Raw genomic sequence first — 15,839 nt, forward strand, 5'->3', positions numbered from 1 at the left:
TTGAAGATTCTAGTGTGGTGCATGTTGTATCCAATTTTTGATTTAACACTTTCAGCTTGGTGAGAAGTTCCTCGTATCCTCCTAAAGTAAATTCACTAGGAGATTTATTATTGGTTTCTAGCATGTTCAACCCTCTGGTATTTGTAAAGTTGTACTCATTTAGACTCATCTTCTCTATCAGCTCCTTTACCTGCGGTTCGGTTAGTGTTCTTATTGTCCTATCCGCGGATGCATCTAAAAGCATTCGAACTTGTGCTTAGAGGCACTTTACAAAATTATGCATTTGTTCCATATTACTCATATTGTGATAAGGGTATTTACGTATCAATAATTCAAACCTCTCCTAAGCATCGTAAAGAGATTCAATCTCTTGTTGCTCGAATTGCGTGATTTCATCTTTTCTTTTTGTGAATTATGCTGAAGTGAGGAATCTTTCCAAAAATTTGTCTTCAAATTCTTTCCAAGTTTTTATTACCCAATTTGGCAGACATAATAACCAATCTTTTGCTCTACCGACTAACGAGAAGCTGAACAATTTGAGTTTTACCTGGTCTTCTATGATACCCTCTGGTTGACACATTGATGTTGTCTCATGAAACCTATCTGGATGTTCCCATGGGTCACTATTTATGTTCCTGTCAAAAGGTTTATCCCTTTAATCTAAAAGCACGACGTATTTGATGTTGAAATTTGCAGGATCAGCGGGAAGAAATCCCCTAGAAACCTATGATGCATCAGTAGGCCTGCATTAGTCCCCCATATTTTGGGCTATTGGCTCTGTCATAATAACTTATCAACACCTATGCCCCTGCTCTTTACCAACAACAAAACACCACAATAGAATTATGATAAACAAGAAAATAAAACAAAGATTAAAAAGACTAAAAATAAAAATAAAAAATAGCACAAATGTCACCTTGTTGAAAAATCAACAACCCCGACAACGGCGCAAAAAACCCGATGACTTCTCGGCATGTGTACCGATAACGTCGAAGTAATAAAAAAGATCTAAACCACATGGACTGCCTCCAAGCAAGACAAAGTATGTGCAATTTATAGAAACTAGTAAAACGGGGGGGGGGGGGGGGGGGGGTCGAGTTTCAGTGTGAAAAGTAAATAAACGAGTAAACAATGTTATGAAAGCGGTCAGGTTGTGTTCTAGAATCCCATATTCCTCTATTGTTGATGTTTGATGCCCTCTATGAATGATCTAATCACTATAACCCCACAACGAATTAACAAATCGTTATAGTCGATCCCTCACGAAATAAATCACTAACCACTACTCGGAGCTTTCTATCCCTAGTCCTCCAGTGTAAGCAGGATTAGACGATGTATAGAACGTTAATTCTCTATGCCACTACTCGGGGTCTCCTATCCTTATTTAACCAGCATAAGTACAATAATTGCCCTAGGTCCAACACATAGACTAATGGCCAGTATTCCTTATGTGACCAAAATCAAATTAAAATAGTATCTCACATAAAAAGAATTACGAACAAGAAGAAATTGAATAAGATTATAGATCAATAGGTTCATATAATGGTCAAATCAACATATATTTTAACAATATAGAAATAGGTTCATCATAACGCAACTTAACGTAGAGGAGTTTAACTACTCATAGTGCAATTAACAATACCATAATTGATAGATAAAAGTAACATGAGAAGTCCCTTGAAGTGATGGCCTCCAATGACTTCAAATACTCTCAAAATCTCCCATTGTGCCCTCAAAATCGTGCTTCAATCTCCAAATTTCACAACCCTTATGAACATGTAGAAAATCCTCTTTTAAAGGCGTCAGAATGGACCAGAACGCGTCAGAAAAAGCCTAGAAAAATGACCATCACGCGCGTGATATCTTACATCACACGCATGATGCAACTTTAAATGCCATATCGCGTGCATGATATTACACGATGGTGCGTGTGATTATTCCAGTGGATGCACACTTTTGTTCCCTTTTCACTCCAATTTTCACTAAGTCCATAATTTTCACACTTAGCTATTTTTTTTCTCATTCTTTGGTCATTCTTATTCATTTTAGCTCAACATCACTTATTTTTCTCCGATTCTTCGAATAAATATATGCAATGACAAATTTTCATCAGGTATAAAAATCTAGCATGAGCGTCCTTGGTCTTTATCTAACTCATCCATCGCTTCCCATGGATCATCCCCATGACACTCTACCATCATCTCGAGTGTCTCGTCTTTGGTCATCCTCCCATGATCTAGGAATCTTCTCCTGATCAAAAGATATAGCAAGCACGAGACATTCTCAAGTGTGATATACATCCTTCCACGAATGCATTAAGCATCCCATGGTTGATCGTAGTATAACTGGTCATACACAAGTCCTTCAGGCCAGATAAGGATAAAATTGACTGAAACCATTCCTCATTCGGCTAAGGCAATACAAAAATCTTTCTCATGTGGTTAAGAAACTTCTACAGATCACGCTTCTAAAATTTGTCAAAAATAATCAATGTCAGAAATTTATCAATTAAAATTAATGTAAACAAATAATAATAAATCCAAATAATGCTACCTCTTCGCCCCAGATATGTATGGCATATGATCTGGATACAGAGGAAGTAATGAAAAATCAACTAGGCCTCCTCCAAATGCCGCTGGCTTAGTATGTGCAACGGCCTCACCCTTCGGAGGTGGCACTAGATTAACATGTGTAACAGTAGGAGGTGGGAGTGGATCAACATTCACAACAATAAGAGGTGGGTGTGGATCAGTAGTATCCACGCTTCCGGAATTTCTTGCAACTCAGAAGTGATGTCAATGGTGTCAATGTACCCCATGCAATGTCAAAAAAACTTGTTTTTATCATCATTTTCATCAGGAAACATCTAATACAATATGTCTAAACTATCTTAAATGTTGTTTTTACTTATTTCTAACTGTAATAATTGATTTCTTCTCATTTACACTAAAACTAAAAAATTTAATGAAAATTCAAAAAACTTACAAGAAATTGATGTTTTAGATGTAGTTTCTGATATTAGAGATGATGATTGAAGTTTCATAAGCCTTGATGGTTGAGTTTTGAGTCGGTGCAGAGAAAAATTTCAGAGAGTTTGAAGAATGGTTTTGAGGAAAATGAGAAATGAGGAAGGAGAAGGGTCTAAGGAATTTTTTAACGTTAGCTGACCTTTGGGTGTGTTCGAAGATGCATCTTCGGAATCTAGGAGCATTTGTATTTTTGCATGATGCATAAGAAACATATGAGGTGCATTACGAAATCCTACATTATTAAGGGGCGTCACATTTGGAATTGGGGGAGCTTAGGCCCATTTGTACGTATGTGATTTTGAGGAAGGGGTTGGAAATGTGGTTTGCTACTTTTGATAAGCTTTAGGGATCCATCCACAACTCTCTTAGCAATGCTTCTACTTAAAACATTTGTTTCAAGAAAAAAATAGAAGAGGAGATAGTATATCTCATTGCCTTAAACCTCTTGTGTAGTTAAAGAAACCATGATGAGCACCATTTATGGAAACATATAGGAAGAGTGAGGCTAGGATGGCTTGTTTCCATTGGCAGAAGGTAGTGTTGAAAGCAATTTTTTTTTTTAAATGGGAAGAAGGAATTTCCAATTTATAGTATCAAAAGCTTTTGCTATGTCTACTTTAAGTGCCAATATGCCACCAAAAATATCGTTGTCAAGATGGTTTATGGCTTCACAAGCTAGAAAAATGCAGCATTTGATGCATCTACCTCGGATGAAACCTCTTTGCTTCAAGGAGATCAAAGATGGCATGAAAGTAGCAAGCCTATAAGCAATAATATTTAATATAATTTTAAGATTGATATTGACCAACGCACTGGGTCTAAACTTGTCCACTGTGTCAACTTCTTTGTATTTAGACAGTAGAATTATAGTGTTAGAGCTTTACTCAGAAAGGATCTATTCAGTTTTAAAGTATTGAGGAACTATATTGCAAACATCATTCATGATAATATGCCAATAGGTGTGGTAGAAAACTTATCCAAAGCCATATAGACCTGGAGCACTGTTTTTTCTAAGGTTAGAAAATGTCATTCTAATCTCCTCAAAAGAAGGAATCCTAGTGAGCAACTGGTTCATGTTAGAGTCCACAAAACAAATGATCACTTCATCCACCGTAAATAAGTCTTGAGGAACATATGCAAGACAAAAATTGTTAGTAAAATAAGTAACAACATAATCTGGTAATTCCTCATGTTAATGAATCAAGAAAGGGATTATGTTTTTCATAGTTTTTAAGACCTAGTGAGTCAAACAAAGTTGAAAGGTAAATTGTTTATGTTCATCCAGGGTTCTGCCATAAAGCAAAAATTTGGCTTTTGTGTTTTGATGTGGTTCTTAAGAGCCAATATTATAAGGGAATTGGTCAGGCTCCTAACGTTCCAATATAAGCATTTCATTGAAAAAGGCTTAAAGCAATAAACCTTGTCTCTAGTTATGTAATTACTTTTTTCTTTAGATCTTTGCCTCCATTTTTTCTTTTGAGATTTTGATATTTCTAATTGGAAGTCCTGTAAATGAGTGACATGCTCTCCATATGAATCAGTTAGAACTTCATCGTCATTCATTTCTGACATGTTGGGCCACGATTGTTTCGGAAAATCTTCATTTGTTTCTATGTTAAAGCTAGCATATCCTCCAATTCTGTTGGTTTGTGCTGCATCTATAAATTCTGAATCATCAGAACTAACATTCTCCAAGATTTTCAATTGTTTATTATGCTCCAATGTATCATCCATATTTCCTACTTTACCAATCATCTTCCTATCTTACTTATGAATGTTTTGATCATCCAGCAGGTCTCCACTTGATACCCGTCTCTGAGTTTGAAAATCAACATCTACTTGTGGCACTTGTAAGTTTTCGATTGAGACTTGATTATGAGCTTGAGCATCAACACCATCTTTGATAACACTCCACTAGTCTTTCCAACAATTAGGTCATTTATGTTCTGTGAGAAAATTTTCAAAATAATAATTAATTGTATGATTATATTATTTGAATTAATAATATAAATATAAATATTATATTCAAAGTTTTCATATTTCAATTGCATGGTCTATAGTAATTATTAATGGTCTAAAGTGCCATTTAATTGGTTTCCTTTCTTTTAGGAGTAGTTGCAACATATAAACAAATATTTGCTATTCTTATGCGAAACGTTGTTACTAAGTTGCAATTGGAATAGTGTCCTGCCTTTTCTAAGAGTTGCTACTCTTTCATAACAGATGTGATTTTCAATATAAATTATAGGTTATGGTCACGGTGGGAAAACACACAAAAAACCAATCTCAATTAATTTCTCATTCTAAATCATCTTTCTCTTCTCTAATGCATGAGAGCAATTGAAAGAAACATTCTTCAATAAAATATTGTCAACAGATACGCTTATAGAGATTGTGCAATTCTCTTTAAGGATTCCAAAGTATCCTGCAGGAAATTCGCCGGTAACTCCTTTTTGCATCCAACATAGAAAGATTGGTGGGGGTGAATTGTTCCTTAAGCTTAGTGTAAAACTACACGCTTTGGAAATTTATCGTGCAAATTAATTTCTCTGTTTCAACTCCATTTGTTCTTAGTTTTGCAGCAACACCAAAAATTCAAAGGAACTAACATGTTCCTTGTCAAATCAACCACCTCGACAACTAGATCCTTGAGTTTGTTTGTTACATGTAAATAAGCTTTATGAGCCTCCCCTTTCGCTCTACTCTTGGAATTGTGAACTATAATATCATTTGTTCGTCTATAGGCTCCAATAGAATGAACAATTGCATTAAAATGGTTATAAAACTCCGAGTGTTTCTCATATTCTATTTCAACAAAGAAACAACTCTTTCCACTAGGATTTTGTAACCCAACTTTTGACCAAGTCTATGTCTACCAAGACCCTAACAAAATGACCAAAAGCAAGATCAAAGGTCAGTTTTCTTGATGTAGAATCTAAGTGCATGGGGTTTCTAGATTACTTACAACAATGAATATTATTTTGGGCCTCCAATATTCTTGTGAAAGTCCATGAATTATAACCCAAACCTAAGTTGATGTTTGGTTGACATTTGAGGGGATGAAGTCCTTAGTCTAAGCGAACAACTTGAGGATTTATGGGTTTAAGTTTCATGAGCTTATTGATCTTACTCTTTGCACATATTCAAGGCATGATAAAGTGAACTCATAAAAACCATTCCTTTAAGATTTTATACCCTATTTCCCAATAGAGGTCCATTAAGCAGCTATCTTGGTGCACATGTTAACAACAATCAGTGTAACACCCGAGGCCGACCAGGGCAGGGAGTGGTCGCTGGTGCAAAAGGCATGATAATGACTGGCTCTTGGCAGTTTCTAGGCAAAAATTCACATTGGAATGAGAGGGATCTTGAAGTTGTGCAAGTATGAGATTGCATGGTTGAAGGAAGGCTTATAAGGATTAATTTGTACTACCTATACTAATAAGATCCATCTAGTTTTCGGTAGTCTAACAAATAAGAACTCCATAGTTATGCGTGCTTGACTTGAAGTAGTATTTGAATGAGTGAGATTTTGGGAAGTTTCCTGAAAATCGTTTGAGTGAGGATAAAACATGCTGAAAAGACCCGTGTTGGTTTATGGGGTAAATCAGTAATCCTGAAAGTAGTATGAGGCGTTACAATGGTATCTGAGCATACCTCTCCAAGTGCAATATGGTTCGAGGATGAACCAAGCAAAAGCCGGTGGGAATGTAACACCCGAGGCCGACGAGGAAAGTGAGTGGTCGCTGGTGCACAAGGCATGACAATGAACGGCTCTTGGAAGCTTCTAGGAAAAAACCTAATTCACATTCGAATGAAAGGGATCCTGAGATTGTGTAGGCATGAGACTGCATGGTTAAAGGAAGACTTATAAGGATTGATTGATATTATCTATACCAACAAGATGCATCTTCTTTTCGGTAGCCTAACAAATAAGAACTCCATAGTTAAGCTATTTGACTTAGAGTAGTATTTAGATGGGTGGCCTTTTGGATAGTTTTCTGGAAAGCGTGTGAGTGAGAACAAAGCATGTTGAAAAGACCCATGTTAGTTTGTGGGATCAGTCGGTAATCCTGAAAGTAGCTTGAGGCATTACAATCAGGGTGTGAAGCCCTTAGGAAATAAGATTTTGTCTTGGAGATTGTGTTTACAAGCCTTAAGGCCCAACTTATATTCTTCTTTTGAAATAGAAATGGCAAGGCGGTCTCCCTTCATACATGGAACTGGTAACTAGCTTTGTAGAGTTTTGCAAACTTTCATGAATCCTTCCATAAATGATTTGGTCTTTGTTGTTTCCTTGGAAGTTTCATACATGTTTGGATGGTTCTTTTTCTTGGTGTATGGAACATTGGTTTCTGGGAATAACTCATATGGGTAGGTGGTAGTCATTGTGTCAAGAGAAGATGAAGAGGATTTAGGTCAACAATATTATCCAACTTTCTTGGGTCACCATTGTTTCTTCATGTCTTGGTCTTAGAAGAGGATTTCTTTTTTCAAGAGAATCCAAATTTATTAAAGCTTGTAGTCATTATTTGATCCAACGCGTATGTTTTATTTTCACTAAACAAAAAAATTCTTGCAGTATTTGTTTTATTTTTGAATGTGGAGTTTAGGTTCTCAATTGGAGTCAAAACATGTATTCAAGAAGTTACTGGGAAGCGATACAAGGAAATATTCTATAAAATCAAGGAATTACAAGCACAATAATTACACTCCAACACATGGAGATTTGGCACTACAATGTGTGTGCGTCCTCTTGATATACATGCATTATGTTTCAACTTTCTTATGTTTAAAAAAGCATGTAGCCAACACATGGAAATTTTCTATTGCATTGGTACCCTCCTTGCATTACATTGCGTATTGGGAAGTGAATGGATGAGAAAGGAAAATAGTAAGTCCAATTTCCATGCTTTTGAAGAGTGCACAAAACTTCTTTATATTGAAGAAAATTTTGGCTCAAAAAAATAATAATTCATCTCTCTGTCCTTTCTCTAATTGGTTAGCTTGTGGTGCTAATCAAGTAGATATCATATAAGAAAATAACTTATCCAGGAGCACACCCTGATCGATTGAAAGGGTTCCTAAATGATTAGGTGGAAAGCCCACTACTTAATCGATTAGATATGAGCTCTAATCAATTAGACAACGAGAATTTTCTTTTCTATTTAGCCATGACGCTTCTTTAATCGACGAGGTAAATGCCATAAGCAATTTTCAAGAGATTTTAAAATAGATAGAGACTTAAATATACTTTTTAGTGTGTGTGCGCGCGTGTGCACATTATCTTAGTAGCCTAATAATGACTCTTGATTTTTTTACACACCACTTATCAAAAACAGATAAAACAAATTAAGCGCGGGACCAGACGAACTTCGCACTTAATCAGTTCCTTTCAATGTTGATCTTTGAAGCATTAGATCTTGACCAACTTCGTTTTTTTTATAATGTATGCCTTTTATACTGATGATGCTTTATAATTTATTGTTGATTTTCTCTTTTGCATTCATCAAAACCACATAAAATTTTATAACCCGTACAACACATAAAATCACACAAATAAAACCCCATATCCTTAAATATCACATAATAGATTGGTACGATAGTTACACTAAAAATTCTATATATTCAACGAGTCATAAAAGTATCCTCATTTCTCACTCTAAAGATCTCTCCTCTTAAATCTAACTAAAAGGATCTCAAGATATGAGTTAGTTAGTCGAAATATCAAAATATTCTCCAAAGGCTGCTCGCCAATCCATGTGTGAACGAAGAGGATGGGGGTGTTGATCTTTGAGTTGATTTATTTTTACTCTCAACACTAAAATTTGACCACTTCATTTTTTGATAACATATACCGTTTGATGCTTTATAATTTATTGTTGTTTTTCTCTTTTGTCATCATCAAAATCACATAAAACTTTATAACCCATATAACACATAAATTCACACAAATAAAATTCCATCTACTTAAATATCACATAATACATTGGTACGATAGTTACACTAAAAATTCTATATATTCAAAGAATCTTAAAAATATATCCTCATTTCCCACTAGTTGAAGCATAAACATATTCTTACTTTTTTATAAAAAATTTCCTATCGAATGAATTATTTCGATGAAGGTGGACCATAACATACTAGTCCCCGTGTATAATAATAATGTTATTATTATTATTATACAACATGACAGATGAGATTCGAGAACCTACCTACCCACCAACCCCAAAATTCTAGTCCATCAAAGTTGACCAAAACCATCACAAACCAAACACTTCTCCTTTTTCTATAAAGATCAAAAACTCTTACTCATCTCCTAAAAATCATAATTAATTTTGAGAGCTCACAAAAATGGCATCTACAAATCAAGAAGAAGTGAGGCTATTAGGAAAATGGGCAAGTCCATTTAGCAACAGAATAGATCTTGCTTTGAAACTCAAAGGTGTTCCATACAAATACTCTGAGGAAAATCTACCTATTAAAAGTGAAGATCTTCTCAAATACAATCCTGTTTACAAGAAGGTGCCTGTTCTTGTTCACAATGGAAATCCAATTGCTGAATCTCTTATCATTCTTGAATATATAGATGAGACATGGACAAATAATTCACTTTTGTCTCAAGATCCTTATGAGAGAGGTTTGGCTCGTTTTTGGGCTAAGACACTAGATGACAAGGTTAGTATCATGTTCTTTTTTGTTACTCTCTTAAGATTAATGTTTTAAATTCACATATGCAATAACCATAACATTGATTGTATCTCTATAACCCTGGTGATAGCTTTGAACAAGAACTTATTAAGTTTTTGAAGTGATAAGTAGGTTAATTGCGATTCAACCCTGACAAAATAATAGTCTTATTTAACTACACTTTAAGTATAACAAATATTTTATAAGATCATATTTACCTACGATTTAATCGTGATAAATTTGAGATTTGTATTGTAGATCGTCTTACGTGACCTCAAAAATGGCTTTACTTTAGAACAAATGTGTGTCCATTGTTTCAAATTGCAGTTGCATCCAGTTGTGGATGTTGTTCTGATTGTGTATTTCGATTGTGGTCATTGCGGTTGTTGTAATGCGTAGTGTAGTCGTAGATGTTTGAAATAAATCGTTAAAATATATTTGTTGTTTAAAATTTTCATTAGATAGGAAATAATTGAGTTTTGGAATTTAAATTTTGAATTTTTATAAAAAGACTTGAAAAAACACGGACGTTATTTGATGTGGTTCGTAATGTTGTCTGAACGAATGATTTTAATTTACATCGTAATTACGATTCCATACGGTTGCAGAGACTACTGCATTAGCAATATTGCACCCACAAATCATGGGTCATGAGTGTGTCGTGTATTTGACACGACATAGACACACTTAATATATCAATATCACAATATCAATGTCATGTTTTGTGCTTCATAGAACGATATAGTTACATTCAATTACTTAAGTTGTAATGAATTATTATTATACAAGATTTTTTTCAATGATTTAGATCTTGCCTGCATTATGGAATGCATGCCGGGGTGATGAAAAGGGAAGTAACAAAGCTGTGGAAGAAGCCTCAGAAGCTCTAAAGCTACTAGAAGATGAAATCAAAGACAAAAGATTCTTTGGTGGAGAAACCATAGGACTTGTTGATATTGCTGCAAGTTTCATTGGTTATTGGGTTGATATATTACAAGAAATTGCAGGATTAGAGTTACTTACTATTGAGAAATTTCCAAAAGTATTTAAATGGAGTCAAGAATTTATCAATCACCCTGTTATCAAACAAGGGTTGCCTCCAAGAGATGAACTATTTGCTTTTTTCAATGCTTCTGCTCCAAAATAGAGACAGTTTTAGAGGCAGGGTTCATATTTTTGTTGTCATAATTTAATTTTCCTTCAAAATGATCATGTTGTAATGAGTTGTAAGCCAAGAACTTTTTTTTGTGTTTGATTTTTCAGTTTCATTGAACCAAAGTTACATAAATGTGGAAGTGGTTATTTAAGTTTCTGAAATTGAATGAGCAACACGAATTTGAAAATCTTTAATAACATTAGTATTTTTTTAAATTCATTTTAGTCTCTTATTTAATAAATTTTAATTTTTAATTTTTTAAAAATTATTCCGTTAGTTAAATGAATCAACTATGTAAACTTTTATTGTTAAATTTAGATGACACAATAGATTTTATTCTCTTTTTAATTTTAACTATTTAATTTTCTTTAAAGAAATTTATACATTTGGATCATAAGGTCTATTAATTATAACACTATATTATCAATACCTGATATTTTCTTTTTAGCTATTTTTATCTTCTCCCTCCTAGGTCTTCATCACAATTCTCATAAATCTTTGTCTAAAACTCAAAAAATTCTAGAAAAAATAAAATTTCAAAAACCAGCAAATCTCAATTTCTCAACATTGTTGTTGTCAAAATAGAAATCTTCTTCTTTTCTTCTTCTTCTTGTATAGAACTATAGTAGGAAAACCCTTGTTTGGAATTCTTCTTCTTCTTCTTGTACAGAATTGCAGAAGTCAATGTTAGGAAACTACGCAAAATTTCCCCATATTATCAGATTTGTGGAAGAACAAATTAACGCGGAAGCATACAAACTTAATGAAAATAAAATATATAAATTCATTAACCTCTCCTCACATGAAAATTTCACAACTCAATTACACTAAAAGAATTTATTGAAATTATGTTATGATAATTACAAATGAAAGATACAAGGTTTTTATAGCCAATAAAACAAGAAAGATGAATGATTATTATTTAACATCTCCTCAAAGTTCTCATAACCATTATTGTTTCTTTTTACTATTTTTTTCTTGTTTCTCCTTCATACTCTCTTTATCTCTCTTTTATTTTGACCAACAATCTCCCACTTGAAGAGTGATTTTAATCAGTCTTCACACCTTGGTCAAACAGCAACGTTTATCAATTTATTATTCTAGCAGGCCAACTTAAGAAGAGCACAACTTCAGTTTATCAATTGTCACCACCTTTGTTAACATGTCAGCTGGATTCTCACTTCCTTGTATCTTGCTCAATGTTAGTACCTCATCCTCAAGAAGAGATCTAATGAAGTGATAACGAAGACCAATGTGTTTTGTTCTTGAATGAAATGCAGAATTCTTTGCTAGATGTATTGCACTTTGACTGTCACTATACAAAACACTCTTCTCCTGCATGAAGCCCAACTCTGTTAACAATCCTTGAAGCCATATTAATTCCTTACTAGCTTCTATGACTGCTACATACTCAGCCTCAGTAGTGGATAAAGCAACAATCTTTTGTATTCGCGATATCCAACTAACTGCTCCAGTACCAACAGTAAATATATAGCTAGTCGTACTTCTTCGGTGATCAACTTCACCGGCAAAGTCTGCATCAACGTATCCTTGTACTTTTATTTCTCCTTTGCCAAAGTATAGACATTTCTTTTTAGTGCCTCGTAGATACCGCAAAATCCACTTGACTGCTTCCCAATGAGCTTTTCCTGGATTTGCCATAAACCTGCTTACAACTCCCACTGCATGGCCAATGTTTGGCCTAGTACATACCATTACGTACATCAAACTTCCTATGGCTGAAGCATATGGAATCTTATCCATGAATTCTATTTCTTCCTCCGTCTGAGGAGACTGGTCCTTGGATATGCGAAAATGACTTGCCAAAGATGTGCTAACCGGTTTGGCATTGCTCATGTTGAACCTTTGCAAAATACGATTGATGTACTCTGCCTGAGATAACTGCAAAATTCCTCTTTGCTTATCTCTCATGATTTGCATTCCAAGAATCTTCTTTGTTGGACCCAAATCCTTCATGTCAAACTCCTTTGATAACTGCATCTTCAAGTTTCTGATTTCATCCATATCTGGACCTGCTACTAACATATCATCGACATAGAGTAGCAAAATGATGTAATTGGACTTATATCTCTTGAAGAAACAACAGTGATCGACATTGTACTTCTGGAAACCTTCCTTGTGCATAAAGCTTTCAAACTTCATATACCACTGTCTTGGAGCTTGTTTCAGGCCATACAAGCTCTTCTTTAATCTGTACACCATATTTTGTTTCCCTTCCTCTAAGAAACCTCCAGGTTGGTGCATGTAGATCTCCTCATCTAAGTCTCCGTGAAGAAATGCAGTTTTCACGTCCAATTGCTCAAGGTAGAGCTCTTTGCTGGCCACAATACTTAAAACTGACCTGATAGTATTGAGTTTCACAACTGGAGCAAAGATTTCAGTGTAATCAACTCCTTCTTTTTGCTGAAATCCTTTGATAACTAGTCGAGCTTTGTATCGCTTAGAACCATCATGATCCTCTTTTACTCGATACACCCATTTGTTGTGAAGTGCCTTCTTTCCACTAGGTAACTCAACTAGTTCCCATGTCTGGTTGGAGATTAAAGACTTCATCTCATCTTTCATTGCAAGCTCCCACTTACTAGCATCTGTGGTCTGACATTCTTCTGCATAGTCTTCAGGCTCACCTCCATCAGTTAGCAATATGTAGTCCATGTATCTCCTATTGGGAACATGAGGTCGAGAAGACCTTCTTAATATAGAAGTTGGAGTACAAGTCTCTGATGCGTCATATTGTTGCTCACTGCTTTGTTCAGTTGATTCCTCTAATTGAGGATTTTCAATTATAGGACTTTCTAGGATATCATCAACCTCTGCATAAACTGGGTCATTTAATTTTGATTCATTGGTGCTTGTGTTATGCCTATCTTTGTACATAACTCTTTCATTAAAGACCACATCTCTACTGCGGATCATCTTCTTATTTTCATCATCCCATAGTCGATAGCCAAACTCATCCTCACCATAACCGAGGAAAATGCATTTCTTTGATTTGGGATCAAGCTTATTCCTACCATGATCACTAATATGCACATATTCTACACATCCGAAAACTCTAAGATGTGAGAGTTTTACCTCTTTTTCACTCCATACCTCTTCTGGTATTCTATGCTTCAATGGTACCGATGGACCTCGGTTGATTAAATAAGTTGATGTGTTGACTGCCTCTGCCCAGAACTGCTTCGGTAAGCCTGACTGCACACGTAAGCTTCTGACTCTTTTAGTCAAAGTTCGATTCATTCGCTCAGCTACACCATTCTGTTGAGGCGTACCTGGCACAGTCCTCTCCATTCTAATTCCGTGCTCATAACATAGATTCTTGAACTTGGTGTCTATATATTCACCACCATTGTCAGTTCGGAGCTTTTTGATCTTCAATCCGGTCTCGTTTTCTACCATCGCTTTCCACACCTTGAAAGCCTCAAATAAGTCAGACTTATATTTCAGAAAGTATACCCATACCTTTCTGGAATGGTCATCAATAAAAGTCACGAAGTATTTCTTCCCGCCAATAGATGAGACGATAGTTGGACCCCAAACATCAGAGTGAATAAGCTCAAGCCTTTCCTTCTTTGGGGTTCTCCCATTTGTCTGAAAGCTGACTCGCTTTTGTTTTCCAAGTATACAATCTTCACACATGTCAATTTATATTGACCTAAGACCTTGTAGCTTTCCGTTTGAGTGCATGATCTTCATCCCTTTCTCACTCATATGGCCTAATCTTTGGTGCCATAGATTGGGACTTTCATTTTTCGCAATGGAAATCAAGTGACAAGTTCCCGTTGTCTTGTAAAGAGTACCACTCTTTTTACCGCGAGCAACTGTCATTGCACCCTTTGAAATCTTCCATTGATCACCATGAAAGACTGTTGTGTAGCCTTCACTAGCCAACTGGCCTACTGAGATTAAGTTCTTTGTCAGGTCGGGAATATGTCTTACATTTTTCAATTCCCATTCAGACCCACCTAACTTAATCTTCACTACACCTTTACCTACAATCTCACATGATTTCTCATTACCGAGGTAAACTTTACCGAGGTTTCCAGAGACATAATTATTAAAGAATTCTTTCTGGGAAGTGGCATGGAAGGATGCTCTAGAGTCTAACACCCAAGACTCTTCCTTATTCTCCAAAGAGCATATGAACGCGTCTTCTCCTCTTGAAGTGGAAGCAACATTTGCTTCATCTTTTACCTCTTGATTCTTTGGTGGGAGTCTACATTGATTTTTGTAATGCCCTTTCTTTCCATAATTCCAACATTCGATAGTCTTCGAATTATTGAAACTACGATGATTTCTGGATTTGGATCGTCGGTCCTTTGATTTACCACGTCCATATCCCCTGGTTGAATTTCTTCCTCTTTCCTCTGTATGTAATACTGATGAGGATGATGATTCACCCAACTCTCTTCGCCTGATCTCTTCACTGAGAACCAGATCACGAACATCATCAAATTTCATCTTTGTACTTCCTGACGAGCTACTCACTGCCGTGACAGTAGCACTCCAACTATCTGGTAAGGAAGACAAAAGTATCAATGCTCGTACTTCATCGTCAAACTCAATTCCAACTGAACTCAATTCAGTTATTACAATATTGAGTTCATTGATATGTTGTGCAATTGATGTGTCTTCTGTCATCCGAAGTGTAAATAACCGTCTCATCAAATGAACTTTATTTGATGCTGAAGGCTTTTCATACATGCTTGAAAGAGCCTTCAAAAGACCAGCGGTTGTCTTCTCCTTCGCAATGTTAAAAGCAACATTTCGAGATAACGACAATCGGATAACGCCAAGTGCTTGCCTATCGAGAAGGTTCCACTCATCTTCCTTCATCGAATCTGGCTTCGTTTCCATGAGAGGTTGATGTAGCTTTTTCTGATATAGATAATCTTCAATCTGCATCTTCCAAAAGCTAAAGTCCACACCATCGAACTTTTCAA

At 35.5% G+C, this 15,839-nt stretch overlaps 1 protein-coding gene across 1 annotated transcript; it reads left to right on the plus strand.

The window, feature by feature from the left end:
• The first annotated feature begins 9,220 nt into the window (after positions 1-9,220).
• On the plus strand, positions 9,221-11,062 carry LOC127105199 (probable glutathione S-transferase). Its single transcript, XM_051042364.1, has 2 exons — positions 9,221-9,707; positions 10,528-11,062. Exons 1-2 carry the CDS (start codon positions 9,384-9,386, stop codon positions 10,864-10,866), a joined length of 663 nt encoding a protein of 220 aa, XP_050898321.1. The 5' UTR covers positions 9,221-9,383; the 3' UTR covers positions 10,867-11,062.
• Positions 11,063-15,839: the final 4,777 nt, after the last annotated feature.

The sequence above is a fragment of the Lathyrus oleraceus genome, chromosome 7 (genome assembly GCF_024323335.1).
Source record: "Lathyrus oleraceus cultivar Zhongwan6 chromosome 7, CAAS_Psat_ZW6_1.0, whole genome shotgun sequence".
Classification (NCBI taxonomy): Eukaryota; Viridiplantae; Streptophyta; class Magnoliopsida; order Fabales; family Fabaceae; genus Lathyrus; species Lathyrus oleraceus.

Excerpts from the sequence above, each read along its gene's own strand:
- LOC127105199 (XM_051042364.1), top strand. The coding sequence starts at position 9,384 with ATGGCATCTACAAATCAAGAAGAAGTGAGGCTATTAGGAAAATGGGCA. Across the intron at positions 9,708-10,527 it reads CTAAGACACTAGATGACAAG|ATCTTGCCTGCATTATGGAA; the intron begins GTTAGTATCATG and ends TCAATGATTTAG.